This window comes from Myotis nattereri (assembly GCF_964212035.1).
Source record: "Myotis nattereri genome assembly, chromosome: 10".
NCBI classification, from domain to species: Eukaryota; Metazoa; Chordata; class Mammalia; order Chiroptera; family Vespertilionidae; genus Myotis; species Myotis nattereri.
In genome coordinates this window covers 20,485,988-20,507,455 of record NC_138085.1, presented here as the reverse complement: position 1 = coordinate 20,507,455, position 21,468 = coordinate 20,485,988, and the positions used below count along the sequence as shown (strand labels likewise).

General features: G+C 38.3%; 1 protein-coding gene across 2 annotated transcripts in view; it reads left to right on the top strand.

The window, feature by feature from the left end:
* The window catches only part of REV1 (REV1 DNA directed polymerase), a 98,204-nt gene that overhangs the window by 59,802 nt on the left and 16,934 nt on the right, over positions 1-21,468 (top strand). For both annotated transcript variants that reach the window (XM_081100515.1, XM_081100516.1), the window contains exons 7-12: positions 815-922; positions 2,710-2,826; positions 7,288-7,396; positions 12,512-12,640; positions 15,467-15,621; positions 17,997-18,116. In XM_081100515.1, the coding sequence (XP_080956641.1) occupies positions 815-922; positions 2,710-2,826; positions 7,288-7,396; positions 12,512-12,640; positions 15,467-15,621; positions 17,997-18,116 (738 nt within the window). The remainder of the gene's footprint in view (positions 1-814; positions 923-2,709; positions 2,827-7,287; positions 7,397-12,511; positions 12,641-15,466; positions 15,622-17,996; positions 18,117-21,468) is intronic.

Genomic DNA, 21,468 nt, shown 5'->3' with positions numbered 1-21,468 from the left:
TGTGGCTGGATTAGAGTTAAACTAACGCGATGGCCTCCCTGTTGCTCAGGATGATTAGAAGCCAGAGACCTTAGGAGAGAACACTCATGTAAGCGTTAGAGCTGACTTTTGATAGTGTTTAAATGCATGAGGAGAATTTATACATAGATTTTTGCTTCTTAAGTTATTTTTTTAAGTGTGTCTGTTTAGAACAACTTTATCGTGGCTTGAGGGCTCTGAATCAGACTACATGGGATTGAATGCCAGCTCAGTCTCTTACTGGCTGTGTGACTTAATAAGCAAGTTATTATCTGTAAAATAAGGATAATAAGATTGCCTGTCTCATAGTGTTGAAATTCTCACATGTAAACCTCCTGCAACAGTGGTTGACACCTACCAAGCACTCATTAATAGCAGCAGTTTTTATTTTATCAAAGAATATTTGTAGACTACATTTGAAGTTACTGAGCTCTATGTAACTAAGTATATAAAAACACCTTTATACAATTTTATAAAATAGCACACAGAAATGTTAAGCATTAGACAAACTGTTAATTTGAGACTTTAGTAGAATATACGCTAGGAAGAAAACATGGTATTTTCACAATTGATTTTAATTATTGGGAAGCTCAGTCTGTATCTGAACTACTTTTAGAGCTAAAGAAACTGAGATTTTCCTTTTCTTGAGGTGATAGAAATAATCTATAATAGATTCTATATTTTTTAAGACTCCTACTTGTAAGCACTTAAAAATATAATTTGTAAAATTAACTAGACCTGTTACTTTTATATTAAAAATTAGTTTGGGTTTTGAACATTCTCTTTTTCCTTCTAGGAAATATGTCAGTATTGAGTTCACCCAGACATCAGAGCTGTATAATGCATGTTGATATGGATTGCTTCTTTGTATCAGTGGGTATACGAAATAGGCCAGATCTCAAAGGTCTGTATTCTTTTTTATGTTTTCAGAAACTTCATATGTTATTATAAATAAATATATATTCTAAGGATCACAAATATCTATTTTTAAATATATTTTTATTGATTTCAGAGAGGAAGGGAGAGGGAGAGAAAAATAGAAATATCAACCATGAGAGAGAATCATTGATTGGCTGCTTCCTGCATGCCCCCACCGGGGATCAAGCTTGCAGCCAGGGCACGTGCCCTGACCGGGAATGGCACCATGACCTCCTGGTTTATAGGTCGATGCTCAACCACTGAGCCATGCTTGGCCATAAAATATTTTTTAAGAAGTATTTCTAATTTTCCTTGGCAGAATCAATTCCTGCTTCTAAATTTTCTGGACTCTGTTATCATGAGAAATATGTTTTTCTGCCTATAGAAATCAGGTCTTTAGGGAAGAACTCTTAAATTGAAGGCTCTGTCATCTTAGACCAGGGGTGGGCAAACTTTTTGACTCGAGGGCCACAATGGGTTCTTAAACTGGACTGGAGGGCCGGAACAAAAGCATGGATGGAGTGTTTGTGTGAACTAATATAAATTCAAAGTAAACATCATGACATAAAAGGGTACGGTCTTTTTTTTCTTTAAGTTTTATTCATTTCAAACAGGCCGTTTGCCCACGGCTGTCTTAGACTAATGTAGGCAGGGACCTGCATTGGACATTTTCCATATTTTTATTTATATTTACTATTACTTTGTTAGTAAATGGGAATTTTTATGGTAGCATATGTCTTTAATACTTCCTCTTGAATATAACTATTCTGTACATAGTGAACATTCCAATTTTTTAATTGTAATTTTATGTTACTGAATATCACTAAAATATGTTGTCATTTTGCAGTCTTTGTTTTAATTGAATTTCAAATATTTGTTAGCTAACCAGTACTTTAAAATATACTTATTCTGGATTTTTCAGTGGTTCCTTCTGTGTCTGAGAGATGTAACATTTTCTTCGGAAAGTCAGTTCTTCCCTTATGGACAGCACAGAGCTACTGGGATTAATACCAGAGCTTTATTTTTGTCACAAGTAGTTGCTGCTTCACCTCTAAAAGGAGTATTTAAATGTTAAAAAATTGATTTAGCCCATTAGTGACTTCTTTATTATTGTTTATTAATTTTTGTTCTTACAACAAATGCGTCCAGTAAAATATGTGTGAAGTAATTATGCTGTAGTTTTAGAAGTTACAGTTATCTCATAACTTAACACACACATGCAGAAGTGATACTGAAACATTTTTATAAATAAACCAAAATAGGACTATATACTGAACATTTGATTAAATAGTAGGTGAGGTTGTGATTCCTCTGCATATATGTTGTGTCTCTTGCTGTAAAATTAGGTTTGTTTAGGTATTGCTCTGTTTTTCTGATATCGGAAATATTAAAAATCTAGATTAGTTAGTTCCTTCTCTCCTTAGCCTCTCCAGTCTGAACCTAGGATCTGAGTTGCCTGTTTTCCAACTGTAAGAAACCAAACAAAAACCATGGAAAGCTAGGTGATAATGTTGTTTTAAAGTTGAATAAATGCATCCAAATTGTCAGTAGTTTACTTTTTTGGGGTGTGCTGAGAAACTTAAATGATTTGTACATGGTGATTGATAATATTCAAAGATAATAATAGCTCCTTTATGGATTAATGCCTAAATAAAGCTAAAGAAAAAATGTCATGTTTTTTAAATCTTTGGAAAATTTTTCCTTTACATATTGTTAGTGTTCTTAACTTCCCTGTACTTAGATTTTAAAATAATTTTATTCTTTTCCTCCCAGGGAAACCCGTGGCTGTTACAAGTAACAGAGGCACAGGAAGGGCACCTCTACGTCCTGGAGCTAACCCCCAGTTGGAGTGGCAGTATTACCAGAATAAAATCCTGAAAGGCAAAGCAGGTACAAATCATGAGCTCTCTTTGAAGGTGTAGTGCTCCTGTTGAAGATTTCTGGCTTTTGCTGTTGGTATTGTCATTACAGCAACAAAAAGCAGTTGAATTAATTAGCCTTTCATTCAAGTGCTCTAAGGTGTTAGTGATTCCTTAAAGCAAAATTGAAATGTAATAATATCTACGACTGATTTATAGTTTTGCTTGGTTGAATTTGGATGATGATATTTTCCTGGACAGAGAGTGAAAAATGTTTTAAAAGTTGTAATTAGTTTGCTTTGTATAAATTTAGATTGGGGATAAAAATCATGGGCATTATTTTGTGGAAGCTTCTAGACTCGCAAGTTAATTGCTAGTTGTTTGATCACTGATTACAGTAAAGACGCTAAAGTTTATGCTGCTAAAGACTTGTATGAGGCAGTGGAGTAATATAGAGTAGGACTTTAGTTTACTGGAATAAGAAGATAAATATCAGCAATGATTCCTCATATCTTTGTTGAACCTATTTCATATTAGAAACATTTTCTTATCTCTCTGGCTTTTACATTTTGGCTATTAATAAAATAAAAATCATAAATTTATCAAAATACTATTAAGATTTTCTTGTGGGTTTTTTTTTCTCCTGAGTATATTCCCTGAGAAGTATTTGCTTAGAAATTAAATTCTTTAACATTAATCAGTTTCTTCGTGGATGTTTGCAAAGCCAAAAAATGTTATAGTTTGTCAAAAAAAAATTTGTTTGTCAGAAAAATGCTAGTGAGAAAGTAGTCAGAAATTAGCTGTACAGTGGAATGGAAAGTGTGCAGTTAAATTTCATCCCAATTATTTCAGGTCCCTAAATTTTCAGTTATGAAACCTTAGGTTTGTTTTAGCAATGATCTCAATGAAATTAAGGCCATAGGAAAGCTAGTTGACATCACAAAGGCCTTTTTTTTTTTTATTAATCTTTTTTGTTGGTTGTGATTATCTGTTTACATGGTACAGGTATAAAAGAAAATAATTGTAGATACATACTAGTACATCTTTATGCTTCATGTGTGTCTGTACTTTCCAGATTACCTAAAGCTTTTCTCGGTCTTTAAATATTTTAAGAGATTTTTAAGGTTCTAATATTTTGAGTGTCATGAGTAGATATTGAGGTAGTGAATATTTTGAGCTTATTGAGATTTAGTTGTATTGCGGTATTTGACAATATGGGCAGTTTCATAAGTATTGGTCGTATGGTTTTGTGGTTTTCTTTCTATATTTTCTGTGTGGTATTAGAAACCAAGTAGCTTAAGGAAATGCACAACACTTGTCACATATTGGACATTAGTAAAAACTTACTGAATGAACGTTGAAAGAAGGAGAAAATATTATGTGCATACTAGTCAGTAACATCTCTCAGGTACTCAGTGCTCAGTTTCTGGGTAAAAATGTGTTTGCCACACGCATTCTTATTTCCACAGTTTGCATCTGGAAGTTTGACCTTGTCAAGCAAGCTTTTCTTAGGAGTAGCTGAGAGCCAGTCCTCTTACTCTTTCCTTTCATTCACAAATGATCTGACCATAAACAGTTTGTTAACAAAACTTACTGTTACTGGTCTTCATCAGTTTAGCCACTGGATTTTCATGACATTGTAATGACCTTTTCTAATTCACATCCCTCCACCTCTTGTGTGGATGGTAAACTGGAAGGTAAATATTAGGAGAAATATTGAAATTTCACTTGCCTTTGAAAACTGTCAAAAATAGATTTTTTGTCACTAGAAGAGATAAATATGATACTTTGTACTTTATATTCTTTCTCTTAACTTCATGTCATTCACTTTTGTGTTCTAAGCCTTTTGACCCATTAAGAGCTTACCAAAATATTTGTCACATATAAAATGGATAGATTGCCCTTTATTATGAAGTTTGGTTGCAACTAAGTTTGCACTTAGAACTTGTTACTTAGTACTTGTTTTATCAATGCCCTTGTTCCTCTTTCCTTTTTATTTCCTATCTTTCTCTGGGTCCTTATTAGATATGATACCAAATTGTAAAATTTTGAGGATAAAGTTAGGAATTAGAATCTTTGGCTTCTGCACACTAACCTTAAAAATAAATTCATTTCTAATGTTTTGACTTGTATGTCTAGGCAGAGTATTAGACCAAGTAGCATCTTTAGCCCTTTGTAAAAGCTTTATTTTCTTATTGGTCATATTCAGAAACTCTTGTCTAACAGTGTAAGCAGGACTCTCCATCGTGGCTTCCTTTGGTTAGCTGCCTCCTGAGCGATGCTCAGTGATGCCACTTCTCATTGACGACCCTCATTATCTGGAATCCCTTTATACTCGAGATATCATGGTTGGGCCCTTTTATCCCTCCCGGGATTCCATGATGCAGTGTTTCCTGTCCTTTCAACAACTTCAGTGTTCATTCTAAAGAACAACAGTTTTAAAATTCGTACTAGCCATAGATTTATTCTCAGCGATTTCTTTTTCACAGACTTGGGTCCTGGCCTCTGATTTCTCCAACCGTTCCTCCACATTCTCCATGTGCCCGTCTAGTTTGTCAAGTTTTGATGAGCAGTTCTCTACTTTGCCCTCCAGTGAGGACAGTGTGTCCCTGCATTTCCCCGAATCTCCCTTGAAGCAACTCACTCCGCTGGTGGAGGGATCCACGCACTCTGCTGCACTGTGGAAAAGGTCAGCCAGCCCAGCCAGGGGGAACCCCAGGCGCTGCCTCTCAGACAGGGCCTTGGGAGCGCAGGGACCTCAGATACTGTTCTCACCTCAAGCATGGTTTCTGTAATTCTTAAGACGGGTATCTTAGACTATTTAACTAGCCTTTCAAATATAAGTCATCTAACTCCCCAACTTTTAATGCATAACTCATGGTTATACATTTGAAAAGCAGCTGGTTGTGGCTGTTCAAGCTTCAACTTTTTATTATTGTTTAGTTGTAGCCTCTTGAACTGTGATACAATCCTGAAATTCTCAAGGATTTTCAGCTTAGAGTAATGGACTATTAAAGCTGCTTTGTAGTCTTCTAAGACGCTTCAGAAGTAGTCTGTTTTGCATTCTGTCCTTAATTTGTCATACTTTAACACATATTAGTCACAATATATCAGAAATCATAGCTCTAATTATATACTCTGCTGTTTTTATTTTTTATGTAAGTGGGATATGACCTCATTAAGATGCCAGTCCTCGGAGTTTGGTTTGCATTTATGCTTTGCGTGTATGGGTGCCGAATCCAGAAATGCTTATATGGGTTGCATAGTTTGTAAAAAGATGTTGACTACTGGAGTCAAACCAGGAACAGTTGTTTTAGCCCAGAAAGCCAGACACCTAGCCATGTTTTTCTGGTAGTGCTTTAACTTGGCTGATTTTTTTATGGAAATTATGTCTCTGAAAAAAATCGAAGAGAATTGCTGAGTTTTGAGTTGCGTTGCTACAATATACTCAGAATAGGTTTGTCTAGAATTAGCTGAAGTGTATATTGGTCTGGTTTTACTAACTAATGGTATTTTTGTTCATAATAGAACTATAGCTGAGACTGTTTTTTAAAGCATATTCTTCTTGGAGCCTATAGCATTATCCAAGACTGTAACTAAAGCTGTGTTTTCATCTGTTTCTCAGTTATGAGGGAGGCCAAAGGTGGTCCAAAGGAAGTGAAGTGCCTGTAGTTCGCAGACTCTTATGCTTGTGTGTGAAGCAGGCAGTTTGGTTTGGATAGGAAGAGATACTGGTGAGCTGTACTATTTAGGCTAGAGTTGCCTTCCATGAAGCAGTTGGTATTCTGACCACACTTAATGTTTAATTGAACCTGCATTGTTAAATCAAAAGTAGAATTTTCTGGAAGTGGGGATAATATGAAGCTCTTTTACCTGACATATGTTCAAAAGAAAAGTCTTAAATTTAGGGTGAAATTTTTTTATGGTATATGACCTACTAAATTATTGTTTGATCAAATGACTTGTAGGAATTTGATCTTTGTTGAACATGTTAATTAGTTTTTAAGTATTGCAGTTCTTTTAGGAAACAGCAAAGAACATTTAGAGAGGTTTATATTTTCCCTTAACTGTTTCCCATGAGAGAGCGCTACTTAATCCTCTGAGGCTATAGGAGGGGTTCATCATCCTGATCACCTTTCATCCTTGTCCATCCAAGAGACTGGGTTCAGGGGATATTTCATATTAGCTTTTGATCATTTTTTACAAAGTATTATTAAAACAATACTTTCCATTTATTTCAAGTTTTTATCTGTCTGCTAGTAAAAAACTTAATGGAAACAAACCATTTTAGAATTACAGATTTCCTTTTATTAAATAAGATAAATACCAATGGGGATAAACTATATTTGGAGTTTGCTCAACTTTTATATACATTTATTTTTTATTTATAAATTTTTTTGTATAAGAAAGGAATGAAAAATACAATTCATGAATGGAAGTTAAGGAAAACCAGTTTTTAACATATAATCATTAAATTTTATTATTTTTAAAGCAGATATACCAGATTCATCACTGTGGGAGAATCAAGATTCTGCGCATACTAATGGAATTGATTCTGTTTTGTCGAAGGCTGAAATTGCATCTTGCAGTTATGAAGCCAGGTATGTGAAAATTAACTGTGTTATAATATTTAGGAATGGTTAATTGTACTTAATTATTTTCATATAATCTTTGGAAGTGGATTCAGACATGCTAGTCAGGCCTGTGATTTAAAAATATACAGACATGTATGGAAAGAAATGGTTCTAGCCTTAATTCTTTCCATTTCTTCTCCCCTCCCCCCCACCTTACAAATGTAGATTTCTTTTTGTTGTTGCTGTTGATCCTCACCCTAGGACAGGGGTCCTCAAACTACGGCCCCCGCGGGCCACATGCAAATACAAATATTATATTTGTTCCCGTTTTGTTTTTTTACTTCAAAATAAGATATGTGCAGTGTGCATAGGAATTTGTTCATAGTTTTTTTTTTAAACTATAGTCCAGCCCTCCAACAGTCTGAGGGACAGTGAACTGGCCCCCTGTTTAAAAAGTTTGAGGACCCCTGCCCTAGGATATATTTTTCCCATTGATTTTTTTTTAGAGAGAGAGAGAGTGGAAGGAAAGGGGAGACACAGAGAAACATCAATTGGTTGCTTCCCTTACATGCCCCAACCAGGCATGTACCTCGGTTGCAGGCCGGGGATTGAGCTTGCAACCGAGGTACATGCCCTTGGCTGGAATCGAACCTGTGACCATTCAGTCCACGGGCCAACGCTCTAACTGAGGAAAACCAGCTAGGGCTGTAGAAAACTTTTGATAAATAGTTTCCTGAGGAACCCGTAAGTTCTACAGTGGAAATCAAAAGAAATTGGACACTAATTTTTTAAACCATTGTCTTCTGAAGCATGGAATTAAAGAATTAGATACTTTTGAATGGGAGAGGCTGTAGTGTTCATCTACTGTAATCATTCCTTTAACAGCTAAGAAAAATCCTTTATGATATTAACCCTTAATACTCAGTTTCTTTTAAAAATTACGTTAAAACTTGATTGCCTATTAAGTTAAAAGTAAATAATTCCATACTGGCCTACCCAATAATCTCACTTATAATTGCAGTGTTGTCTACTTGTTACCACCAGCTTTGTGGATCTTTATCTTATAGTAAGCTTATACCTTAATTACTGTTGGCTGTTTCAATATAAGAAGAAACAGACATATTATATATGTTTCTCATACTTAAAAAAAATCAGTCATTTAAAAATCTATTATAATAGTTGTGAAAGTAGAAGGAGTAACAATGAGTTAATTAAAAAGAGCAGTCTTTTTTTTTTCTTACAACTAAACACAGACATTTTACCTTTATAACAGCAGGCCTTTACACATTGTTGGCAAGTGTTAAAGTATTTAATTTAAAATTTATAAAAACAGTCTTACATCAATTATATTTTTCAGTATTGTATTTATTTTTTTGAGAGAGAAGTAGGTAGCATCTTGTGGCTTTGTCATTCATATTTTTTTAAAAATTGAGATATAATTTCAGGTATACATAATGATTCGATATATGTAACATATTTCAGTCTCAATTAAAAGTTGGGGTTATTGAAGCAAGTCTAATCTGAACAAAAATTTTCAACTCAACATCATCTAACCAAAATAGTTTATTTAAAATTTTCCAATTATTTTATAAGAGGATATTTAAGGAAAAAGCATCATCTGTGTATAATTATAAAATATTTTAAAGTATTTTCCACTTGTGACATGTCAAACTTTTACTCCTAAACTAACTTTGCCTTTGATGACAAAATTGTTTTAATTTATTTCATTGTTTGTTGATAATGTAACAGAGTTAAAACTTACTTTAGTAAAAAAATAATTGTCAACTGCGGATGCCTTTTGGACTAGTCTATTTGTTAGCAGAGGCAAGTTAGAGCTGATCTCATGTTGTGCCCAATAGGCTGGTGTTTTTCTCCCCGACTGAGTTATTGAACAGTGACTTGTGCTTCTGATGGCTGACAGTTGTGTCTCATATCTGGAGGGTGTGATGAAGCCCAGATACTCTCTCAGACTTTGGGTTTTGCTGGTTGATGAAGTGAAAGCCCCACCTTTCTGTGCTCCTCTTTAGGACCTCTCTTCCCACTCTGTGTCCCCAAGCTGAATGCTGGATTGGCTGCTGAGGCTGCCTCCAAAGTAGAAGTGTTCCAGCTCCTGGTGGGTCTGGATCTCCAGAGCCACACTTGTGTCTAGATTCCAGGCTTCTGTTGGGGTTTGGATGGTGCACCTGTATCACAGATGGTGGTTGTCAAGCTGAGTTATTACAGAACAATTGGGCTCATGGTGTATGAGGGCCAAATGGTATGTAGCAAGCCATTTAAATGCCACTTAAATGGCAAATGTTTATTTTAAGGAGGTGCAGAAATGGTGAACATGAATTTGAGTTTAAGTTGGGGAAAAAACCACAATAGTGGAGTTTTGGTCTTTTAATTATAATTTTCCATTTTCTAGATGGCTCATTGCTAATGAAGGTCTCCAGAAAACAATTTTTGGATACCCTTTTGTTGTGGCTATCGAATAGTTATATTTTCTTTAAGTGGGAAGATTTTTAAAATAATATATTCACAATTATATCAGAGATATTTCTAGGTTGGGAGTGGAGACTGGACTTGTGGGGATGGTTAGCCCAGCTTTGTGCATTGATGAGTTTTCAGTAGACAGATTAATAATGGAGTTAGCAAAGGATGGAATGTGAACACCAGCTGGTGGAAGTTACAGAAAGGAGGCTGTGTGAATGTAGGTCAGAATATGCATTATTGTTAGTAGTTTTACCCATACTTACTGAAAGAACACACTTTGTCTATAAGTGAGAAGGTAGATATGTAGATGAATAGATGATATACAGATATCCTAGAATCATAGATTTTTAAGATCAGATAATTTTTAAACCTGCTTTTATGGGCTTTTGTAAGGACCCTTTGCTCTTCTCAGCGACATAGATGTCTTTTGTATACTAAATCGACCATGGAAATGACTTAGTGGTTAATTTTTTTATATTGTCTATCCAACATCAAAAATAATTGTCTGAGCGTAGCATGTGACCAGAAAGAGCATGATCTCTGCTGCGTGAACTGGGAACAGCTGTTTCTGCCACACACACTCAGGAAGTATTGGTGTGTACCCTGCATGGGACTTCAGCGGGAGGAATAAGAAAGAAGTCATTGTAGTGGAGAGTAACTTTAGACTGTTTCATAATTGTCTACTCAGTTATTCTACGTGAAACAAATCTCATTTCTCAACCATCTACTCAAGGTAATTTGCTTCCCTTGGTTATGGAAACCTCTTGGTGTTCTTTTTTTGTTTGTAGCATCCTTACAGTGTCCAGTGGTTCCTAAACACTTGTTTCAGGATGTGCATTTGCACGAGTACATGAGGAGCTGTATTCTATTTTTCTAAGTGAACATTTTGTATAAGTGAAAATTTTGAAAAGGAAATTATTGTAAATCTAAAAATATGATGTTTATAGGAATTATGTAACACATTTCTTTAAAAATGAATAATTACTTTTGTAAGTTTAGCTTTTACATGCTGAACCTATATACCTAGCATTGGAAATATTTTACACTATTGGGTAAAATATTTACATTTCTAAATATTATGGCAAAAGTAGGTTTACAGGTGTTCATATGGAAAATATTACAATAAGTGATAATACAAGAATAAACTCGTTTGATGTACTCACAACTGGACACCTACTTTTTGTTTTTAATATATTTTTATTGATTTCAGAGAGGAGGGAAGAGGGAGATAGAAATATCAACGATGAGAGAGAATCATTGATCAGCTGCCTCCTGCACGCCCCCTCACCGGGAATGGAGCCCACAGGCGGGGCTATACACCTGCTTTTGCCCCACCCCTGTATATATACTGCCCTACCGTACTAATGAAGACCCATTGATTATATCCATTCTTGGGGGGATGAAGGCAGGCATCCTCATGATCTTCCTGAGGCTAGTTTCATTCATGTTTCTTATCTACCACCTTCCAAAATGCCTGAGACATAAAATTTTGTGAAATGAATAAAATAATTTGTTTTACCTTCTGTTTTGTCTGTCATCACTTCCTTTATGGTCGTTTTTTCTTTCTGTTAGATCTTTCTCATTTATTAGGGGGTTTGCAGTTAGATAATTATAACTGTTTTTGTATATATGAGAAATGCATGTGATTTTGTATTTTTTTCTGAGTAAGTTGGAGGATTCTTTTTTTTCTTGGCTTTCACTGTTGGTCTCAGATGGGAGGATGCCAGAGGCCTCTCAGTAATTAAAGACTACGTTTCTTAAAACAGGGCACACGCCATACTAAGTAAGCACTTAGTAAATATTTATTGAATGTAGGTATAGAATAACCACTTGATGTATTTCCATAGGAGTATATAATCTGGTGAAAACATTGCTCATAATTTTGCTTGTGTTTTTACCTTTTTTTCTTGATTCATTATAGAGTAGTAAAATGGAATTTTACTAATTATGTATAAGTCCACAGTTATACTTTTGTGCTGAATGCTCCAGATATCAAAGGTAGTGTGGGGCATTGAGGCACACAACAAGATGTAACATTTACCATTTTCAGTTAGATCCCTCCAAGTGCTAGAACCCTGGCTCCTGCCCAGACTGATGTCCTGCCATACACAGTGCTGTTGGCATCTCAGCCACTGTGGGGGCACCTGCGGAGCTTGGAATTGGTCATTGGGAACCAGGTGGTAGTGGGACGGGTACATTTTGTCTGCTTGTCACATAGCGCTGCTTTGTATAGTCTTTTGTTTATATTTTGTCTTTGGGGGATGAGTCCTGGCCAAATGGTTCCTGTGTCAGGAAGAAAGCCTCTCTTGGATTCCTGCTCCCTGTGGTTGAGATATTTCCAGCACATGTAGCTGGCATCTGCAAAGGAGCCAAAGGTGTGAGTCTTAGGAGAAATCTCCCATTGCAGGCAGGAGGCAAACATTGTGATAACATATTTTGGCACATCTCCATGTGTCATTCACACTAATCAGACAATTGTGGAATTCTCCTTTGGGAGAAGACAAACCTGTAAGGTTTTTTATGTTTATTTTTATCCCTAATGAGAATGGAGTTAAATGAAAATTAGTGTATTATTGGCTTGGGATATGGTATCACGTATTTGATACTTTATTTTGCATTTAATATTTTTTAGTATAACTTCCATTATGTCTTTTTTTTTTTCTCTAGACAAGTTGGTATTAAGAATGGAATGTTTTTTGGGTACGCTAAACAACTTTGTCCTAATCTTCAAGCTGTTCCATATGATTTTCATGCATATAAGGAAGTTGCACGCACGATGTATGAGACATTGGCAAGGTATAGTATGTGATATCATCACTGTGTGTCTGTCCTGCTTCTTCTGTCTGATATTAAAGAGTCCTGTTGCTTTCAGATGATCAGAGTTGCGCTTTTTTTTCTTAATATACTTTTATTGATTTCAGAGATGAAGGGAGACTCCAGGAGAAAGAGATAGAAACATCAATCATGAGAGAGAATCATTGATTGGCTGCCTCCTGCACTCCCCCTACTGGGGATGGATCCTGCAACCAGGGCATGTGCCCTGACTGGGAATGGAACCGTGACCTCCTGGTTCAGAGGTCAATGCTCACCCACTGAACCATGCTGCAGGGCTGTTCGTTGCTTTTGATAGACTTTTTTTCTCTCAGGAACCCTTTCCTCAGCATTCCAGTATGGCAGCCTGTCCTCCTTTCTTTGGGCAGATCCAGTAATCTGTAGTTCCATCTTTTTGTGCTGCTGAACTTGGTCTGAATCTGATTTTATATGTATACTAGAGGTCGGCCCTCGCAGCCCCGGCTTCATCTGGAAAGATGTCCAATCTAATTAGCATATTACGCTTTTATTAGTATGGATAACTTGTAGTCAGTGGTTCTACTTTTCTTTCCATGCAACCAGACAAATGAAGGAAAGGAATTTTTAACCCCTTGAGTGCCGGGGAGTGCGATCGCGCTCCTCCTGTCTTTCGCCAAAAGTGCCCAGAGCGCTATCAAAGCTTCGAAATGGCATCCAGTTCTAAGTCTGCTTTTATTAGTGATTATATTGCTAAATATGTCAATGTAGTAAAGGTTTCCTTAAGTTTTGGAATATGTAACTTCATTTACTTGTGATTCATAATTTTTTTCCTAAACTGCTGTAAAATCAGCAAAAATGCCTTGGCAATTTTAGCATAGTTCCCAGGATATTGGTTGGCACTCAGAGGGTTAAACCTGGTTATTCCCTTTTAATACATTGGAATTATTGTTTTGTTTAAAATTAGAATTGATGGTAAACAAGTAGAGACTCTCTAAAGCCCTTTGTCTTCTAAAATTAGTAGATATGCCATAGTTAGTTTCTGTAAAAGTTAGTTTTAGTAATAGTTTCAAGGTGCTTGATTAGTTGGCTTGAGAAAAGAAGATTAATTTTTAAAATGTTTACAGTGTAGGTATATTTAATATCAATTAAGAACTCAAAATTTAAAATAAGTATATGCCAGACCATGTGTGCTCTAGAGCAGAAATCAGCACATTTTGTCTGTAATGATTGTGTAGGTCTGTGTCCCAGCCACTCACCTCCTGTTTAGTGTGAAAGCAGCCCCAGATGTTGTCTTATTCCACTACATTTTATTATCAAAACAGGCATCTGGACAGTGGGCCAGGGTGTGCCGGCCCCTTGAGCTGTGTGGGTGTTCTGGGAGATAGACATTTGGCCTCTGTTCGCCTCGTCCTTGACTTTCATATGCATTATTTTGAATTCCTATTTATTGAGTATCTATTTATATGGACAGCTGTTGATGCTGCTAGTCCTTCAGAGAAGAATACGGTCCAATCTCTTACTTTGTGGGAGCTTGCTTAGCAGGAGCGAAAATATAAAGGGGCAGATGCAGTTGTCTGGCATCAGTATGTATGCCTGAGTGCTGACTGATGAGCCCCAGGTGTAATCACAGCTGTCCTTAAAACCCAAATGCAGGAGCATTGGTATTGCCTAGTGAAAGGTGTGCTTTTTAAATCCTGTTCTGAAGCTGTAGGTGCTAGTGTCCGAATGAGGGCTGGGAGTGGCTGACTCAGCTAAGTAGTGGTCCTCATGTGCTCTGGGTCCCAGAGCCAACTGCCAGCCATGCATGTATTAGTCCTGATAGAATTTTAGTCTGTTGAGACATTTTCAGTGGCATGTGGCTATTCTTTCGGGGAGGAAAAATCCGTGATACTCTCCTACCGCCCTTGGAAATCTTGCCTTAGCTTCCTAGTCACCATGCCTCAGGGCAGCTTTCACTCTGAACAGGTTCTTCAAGTCAAGCATCTTACAGATGCCACCTTTTATTTAGGCATAAACAAAACATTCATTCATTCTTGAATGGATACAGACACTCAGTCTGACGTGTTGTGTTGCCTACAGTAAGGTGTAGGTGAAGGATGAGGCCTGTGCCTCCTAGCGTACATTACCAAGTGGGCTCCTGAGATACATTTTGGTCCTAAGGCCTCTGCTTGCCTCTCACTCGTGGTCCATGTGTTTAATTAGCATTGGAGCACATGGCAATGCTCCGCTCCCTTTATCTTCTCTAGATAGTTAAAACAAGCTTTTTGTGTGTGGATACTTCATAAGAAAAACAAAAACTTAAAGTAGCTCTCACGCTGGGGATGTAGACGGTGTCCTTTTACATGGGCATTTCGGGTGATTGGCCATTGTATGTTGTGTCTTGGGCCTGCTACTGTGAATGGTATGGAATTGTGGCATTTTTGTTTAGGGCAGCATTGATTACTTATTTGACAGATATATGATTTTTCTATTCTTTAGGAATTTGGTAAACCATGTCTGAAAATTTTTTAGATTAAATGTTGACAGTTCTAACACACCTACTACTTTTCAACTATTCAGAGGTTTATAAAGGTGTTCTGAGTATAGAGAAACTGGAATGATAATTCCTGCTGTTTTTTGGTAGATGATATGGAAAGAGAAAACACTAATTAATTAACTTTGCACTTGGGCCAGTTTAATGAAAATGCTAGTATATTTTTTATCATCTTAAGTCTTGTAAGGAAGTGTTGGAGGAGGTGCCATGGAAAGACTGTATTTCCCACGTTTGTGGTGATGGGTGCAGTGGTAGCTGTGTGGTAGCTGTGCCTCATTGCCTGTGCTTTGTGTTGACAGCTATACGCACAACATCGAAGCAGTCAGCTGTGACGAAGCGCTGGTGGACATCACTGAAATCCTTGCGGAGACCAAGCTTACTCCTGATGAATTTGCAAGCGCTGTCCGCATGGAAATCAAAGACCAGACTCACTGTGCTGCCTCTGTTGGGATTGGTTAGGATCTAGCTTCTCTCCTATTGTTCACTTTACTCAAAGTATTCCTTTGGATCACTTAATTTTTAGGAGTGAATTTTGGGTTTTGTTTTTATTGCCTTCCTGCATAGGCCTCTTCCAAAACAATTCTTACCATTGCTCACAGTTGTTCAGTGCATGAGATAAAAGTGTGGGAAGTGCAAGCCAGTGGTTGATAATATCTTTGGAATAACCAAGTTGGAGTATTTCTCACCTGCTCTTCAGGAGTCTCTCTCACCTGTTCTTCAGAAATGGGAGAATTGAAGTCCGTATGTGTGAACAGTGTACTTTTTGTCAAGTGTGGACAGAAGCCATGTTTGCAGCAGGGTGGTGAGGGTGCGGAGTTCAGTATGAAGTTCCAGGTCTGTTGTAATCAGTTACTTTCTGAACTCCAGCCTCCTGGACTGTGCGGCCATCCTGTCTCCACTCTCGGTTCCAGGAATCGCCTCATGACGGTGCCCTCAGCGACGGTCTCGTCTCTCACCCATTGCCTGGTTGATCTTACGTCTTGCTTTTGGTTTCCTCGTTAACTCCCACCATTTATCCTTTGTGGACTTGTCTGCTGTGCCCTTGGGAGCCCTCTCTCTCCATGCCTAACCTTCCCTGAGCCACCTCCTCCATTCAGAACCTCCTCAGCACCTTTCTTCTTGCCCTTCTCTCAAGTGGATCCAGTTTGTCCCTGCCATGCTCTGTGCCACAGGCTTGAGAGGGAGGGACAGCTTCCTCTTGGCTTCACTGTCACTTTCAGTCATGACTTCTCCATTCTCATTCAAATACCCTTCTTCCTCTGAAGTTCCTGTCTCATTTGTACCTATGACCTTTTAATTTATGCAGATAAAAGAGCCAGTCCTAGTGAAGGAAGATTTTTATGGCTTCATTTCCCGAGAGGACCAGAGGGCATGCCATACCATGCAGGACCGTGGGGGGATGAGGGGGAGCACCAGAGGTCGGTGGGGAGGAGGAAGCAGGAGTGAGAGGAATCCTAGTCCTGAGTCTTTACTGGGGTTTCTTTAGGAAAGGCCGGCCGGGCTGAGCAAGAGTAAACAGCTCAGGATTGGCTACTCTGGGTACTTCCAGTGGCCTTAGGGCTATAAAGGTGGTCTCTGGTTGCCTGTACCTGGCTCTGGGATGAGAGAGAGCAGGAGCATACTGGCTTTGTGTGTGAGTTGGATAAGGAAATGGTTGGGGTGGCTGGCTGGCCTGTGGAAGGCATGTTCGCTAGGAAGTGTTTACTCTTTAGAAATTAGCTAGCCTCAGGAGGGCAGTCTCTCACTGCCCAGCAAGATTTTTAATGTGTCAAAACAGCATAAGATACAGAAAGTAAAACAATGTTAATACATTCATTGCATCCCTCTATTAATAGCTGGCCTGACTGGTGTTTGGCCCGCAGGTCCTTCTCATCTTTCACTTAGGGCTCACCTTGTGCAATTCCGATCAGGCACAAGCTTTGGTGTGCTTTTTATTGGACGTATTTTAACGTACAAGTATGACGATGTGAAAAATTCTTTCAAAAAAAAAAATTCTTTCAAATTCAAGCACATAATTAAAACAAAATTCCCACATGATATTTCCTCTCCTCAGCCCCCTTTTCTTCTTTAGAACTCACCATATTTATCATTTTGGTGTGACTTTTCTAGGCCATTTTCTCTTCCTGAATATCTGTTTACCCTGGGAAACACATGGATTTTATAGACGTCTACCCTAAAATTAAGACATGTGCTTTCTATAAGCCTCCCATCATTTTTGGAGGTGTCATTTTTCACATACAAGTTCACCTGACATGTTGTTTCTCAGGTCCCTGGCACCTTGCAGGAGCCTTTCCTTTGCTCTGCTCTAGGTTCGTGTTCACAGCCACACCCAGGGCCTCACTGCCAGGGTCCATCTTGTTTCTACTATACGTGTCCTGATTGTAGAGTGAGACTTCTGGTTCTTTGGCTTTCTTTTTCCCAAGTCCAATAGAGTTCATTTGGCCTGATTGCCCTGCCTAGCCTGGATCTGCTGGTTGGTAAAGTGAACTAATTTCTGATCATTGCTCTCCACTTTCTATAAATCACCGTTGTTTGGACTACTTTCTCTATTCCTTTACCTGGGTAGGAGATGTTGAAATGATACTTACTTTGGAACAAAGAGGAACATGGTTACCTCTGTTCAGTAACCATGCTGGTTATAATCTCTAATAAACAAAATTTTGCTGGTTTTATGCTGTATTTGAAATGATCAAAATTGTAAATAATTTACTTTCATTACTTATAGAAATTGGCTCAGTAACCTGTCTGGAGATGTCTTTGTTAATAAATTTTAAAAATAATTGTGACTATTTCTTGAGTAACTTTTGTTTTTGTTTTCTTGCTTTATAGGTTCTAATATTCTACTGGCTAGAATGGCAACTAGAAAAGCAAAGCCAGACGGCCAGTACCACTTAAAGCCGGAAGAAGTCGATGATTTCATCAGAGGTCAGCTAGTTACTAATCTGCCAGGTGAATACAGACCTTTTCTTTTTAACATTAACTTATTATAAACAGTTATTAGTGCTAAAAGTTTTATAATGTATCTCTTTTCCAAAACATGAATTAAGTATTTATTTATTTTTGAGTGCCATGAGAAAAATTTAGAATTTCACAGTGACTATCTCAATTGATTTATCAGGATCGTAATGTTACATTTAGCTTTGCTTTTAATGTGTTTTATTTTTAAGTATTTCTCAAGTAGGAAGATAAGGAATTCTAAGAAAACATTTAAAGCAAATATGATGAAGTTGGTCCTTTAATAAATCATAACTAAAATAGTGTACTTCTAGGTGAAAGATAAAATTTTGAGACTCAAGTCACCTACTTATAAAATTATCCTGCTGAACTAATGACAGTTTTCTGATTTTAGTGAGCAAATAGTTTTAATTAAAAGGATAAAGTGTATGAGCCGTTAACTCAAAGATTGAAGTAAAACTTGCATCTCCATCTTTCTTGCCAAGGGCAGCATATTTACTTTTACCTTTTTGTGTAGCACCGTATGTAAAATCTTTGCATGGAGAATCATCAAATAGGGTTCATTGCAACTGAAAAGTGGTTGCCTTTTAAAAGGCCTTGAATAGATGTGGTTTTTTGGGGGGATAGGACAGTTTCTTTCATAATTATTAAATATTTAGACTTGCTTTCTATGGTAGATGCCTCTTTCTAAGGAATTTCTCTAAACCATGCATCAGTCCTTGATTCTGTCATATAATCTCACCTCTTTGCTAAAAAGCAGCCTGTCTGAGCTTCACCAAGCTCCTGTGGGTCTGTGGTGGGAAAGTTCAAAGTAGTATATTTTGATGAAAGTTTTTTTAATTCATTTGGTTGTTAAAAATGGATTTAGTGAGCCCAGCCTGTGTGACTCAGTGGCTGAGCATTGACCAATGAACCAGGAAGGAGTCACAGTTCAATTCCCTGTCAGGGCACATGCAGTCAGGCAGCATGCCTGGGTTGCAGGCTTGATTCCCAGTGAGGGGGGGGGGGGGCGGGGGGGGTGCAAGAGGCAGTCAGTCAATGATTCTCTCTCATCATTGATGTTTCTATCTCTCTCTCCCTCTATGTAATGAACTCTAGTTGATGATTCTCCACGGAAAGATTTTACATAAGGAAGTTGATCACACAGTCCTACACAAAACGTGAAAGTAAACATGCTGGCCCTTTGGCAAGAATGATGGAGATGCAAGTTTTACTTCTATGAGTTAATGGTTCATACACTTTATCCTTTTAATTAAAACTATTTGCTCACTAAAATCAGAAAACTATCACTAGTCCAGCAGGATAATTTTATAAGTAGGTGACTTGAGTCTCAAAATTTTATCCCTTCCTCTCTGAAATTAATAAAAAGTAAAAATGGGGAGAGAGAACCAAGATGGCGGCATAGGTTAACACCTGAACTTGCTGCCATGCACAACTACAACTAAAAGACAAAACGAATATCACCCAGAACCATGGGAAGGCTAGCTGAGTGGAAATTCTACAACTAGAAGGAAAGAGAAAAGCACATTGAGTCCGGTAGGAGGTGCAGAGGTGTGGAAGTGTAGAGCTACGGAGGTGCGCACGAAAGGGGCTGGCAGCTGGGTACGCTGTTGTCTTTTTCAATCGGGAGGGAGATACAAGCTCCCGACTGCTCTGAACTCCAGTTCCGGGCGAGACTTTGGGGACCCAGACTCATACGGAGAGAAACTGGACTGTCTGGCATCGGGCTGGAACATGAGGGCAGCTTTCTCGCAGAGGTGCTTGCAGTGATAATAGTTCCTGCACAGGGCCGTGGGACACAGACCCCGGGACCTCTCTGCCGCAGAGCAGACTGGCAGCCACTGCGGTTTGCTCCGCCGCCTGATTCCCTGAGACCCTGACCCACCCAATTTACAACCCCACCCAAGCTGTGTGCAGAGGCTTTTGCATATGAATGGCCTGGCCTTTCTCTGCCTAAAAACCTGTCAAACTATAATTGGGTCAGAGAACCCCAGAGCTTCCAAAAGAAGGCCTAAGGCTCCACAGCAGCCTGCATTACTTCACAGCTGTGCCTTCTCTGGGCACCTCCAAACAGATCTCTCTGTAACTCCTGCTGGGTGGCCTCAGGCAGTGGCTGACTTTGCACTTCCTTGGAGATCCACGAGCCAGTCTACCCAGTGGTCATAGTGAGACCATCTAGATTACAACTCCTCAAATCCATAAGCGACACACTCAGGGGGCAGACTCAGTGAGCGCCAAAGTCCCACTGAAGCAAGTCCTGCCCCATAATGGTGTCTCCAGCACAGAAGTTCTCCCACCATAGACACAACGGGTCCTCACAGCCAATTGACCTGGAGGTCAATTCCTCCCAGTGATACCAACAGCAATCAAGGCTTAACTACAACAAGACTGTGCACAGAACCCGCAAAGGGGTGCACCAAGAGTGTCCACCTCAGGTAATTAGGGAGGCTGGGCCCTGTAGGACACCTAGCACACAAAGCCACTCTATCAACACAGGGAAGCAGCCAAAATGCGGAGACAAAGAAACAGGTCACAAAAGACAGAAATGGAGGAAAGCAAATTACTAGATATAGAGCTCAAAACCACGGTTATAAGGTTACTCGAGATTCTCCTAGAAACCTCTGAGAAATATAGTGAGACCCTCAAGGATATGAAAAAGAACCAATTGAAAATTAAGTATACACTGACTGAAATAAAGAATAATATACAGAGATCCAGCAGCAGACTAGAGGATCGCAAGAATCAAGTCAAAGATTTGAAATACGAAGAAGCATAAAACACCCAACCGGAAAAGCAAAAGAAAAAAAGAATACAAAAATATGAAGATAGTGCAAGGAGCCTCTGGAACAACTTCAAGCGTACCAACATCCGAATTATGGAGGTGCCAGAAGAAGAGAGAGAGCAAGATATTGAAAACCTATTTGAAGAAATAATGACAGAAAACTTCCCCTACCTGGTGAAAGAAATAGACTTCCAAGTCCAGGAAGCACAGAGAACTCCAAACAAAAGGAATCCAAAGAGGACCACACCAAGACACATCATTGTTAAAATGCCAAGGGCAAAAGACAAAGAGAGAATCTTAAAAGCAGCCTGAGAAAAAGAGTTAGTTACCTACAAGGTTGTACCCATACGATTGTCAACTGATTTCTCAACAGAAACTATGCAGGCCAGAAGGGAGTGGCAAGAAATATTCAAAGTGATGAAGAGCAAGAACCTACAAACAAGATTACTTTATCCAACAAAGCTATCATTCAGAAGTGAAGGTCAGATAAAGAGCTTCACAGATAAGAAAAAGCTAAAGGAGTTCATTACCACCAAACCAGTATTATATGAAATGCTAAAAGGT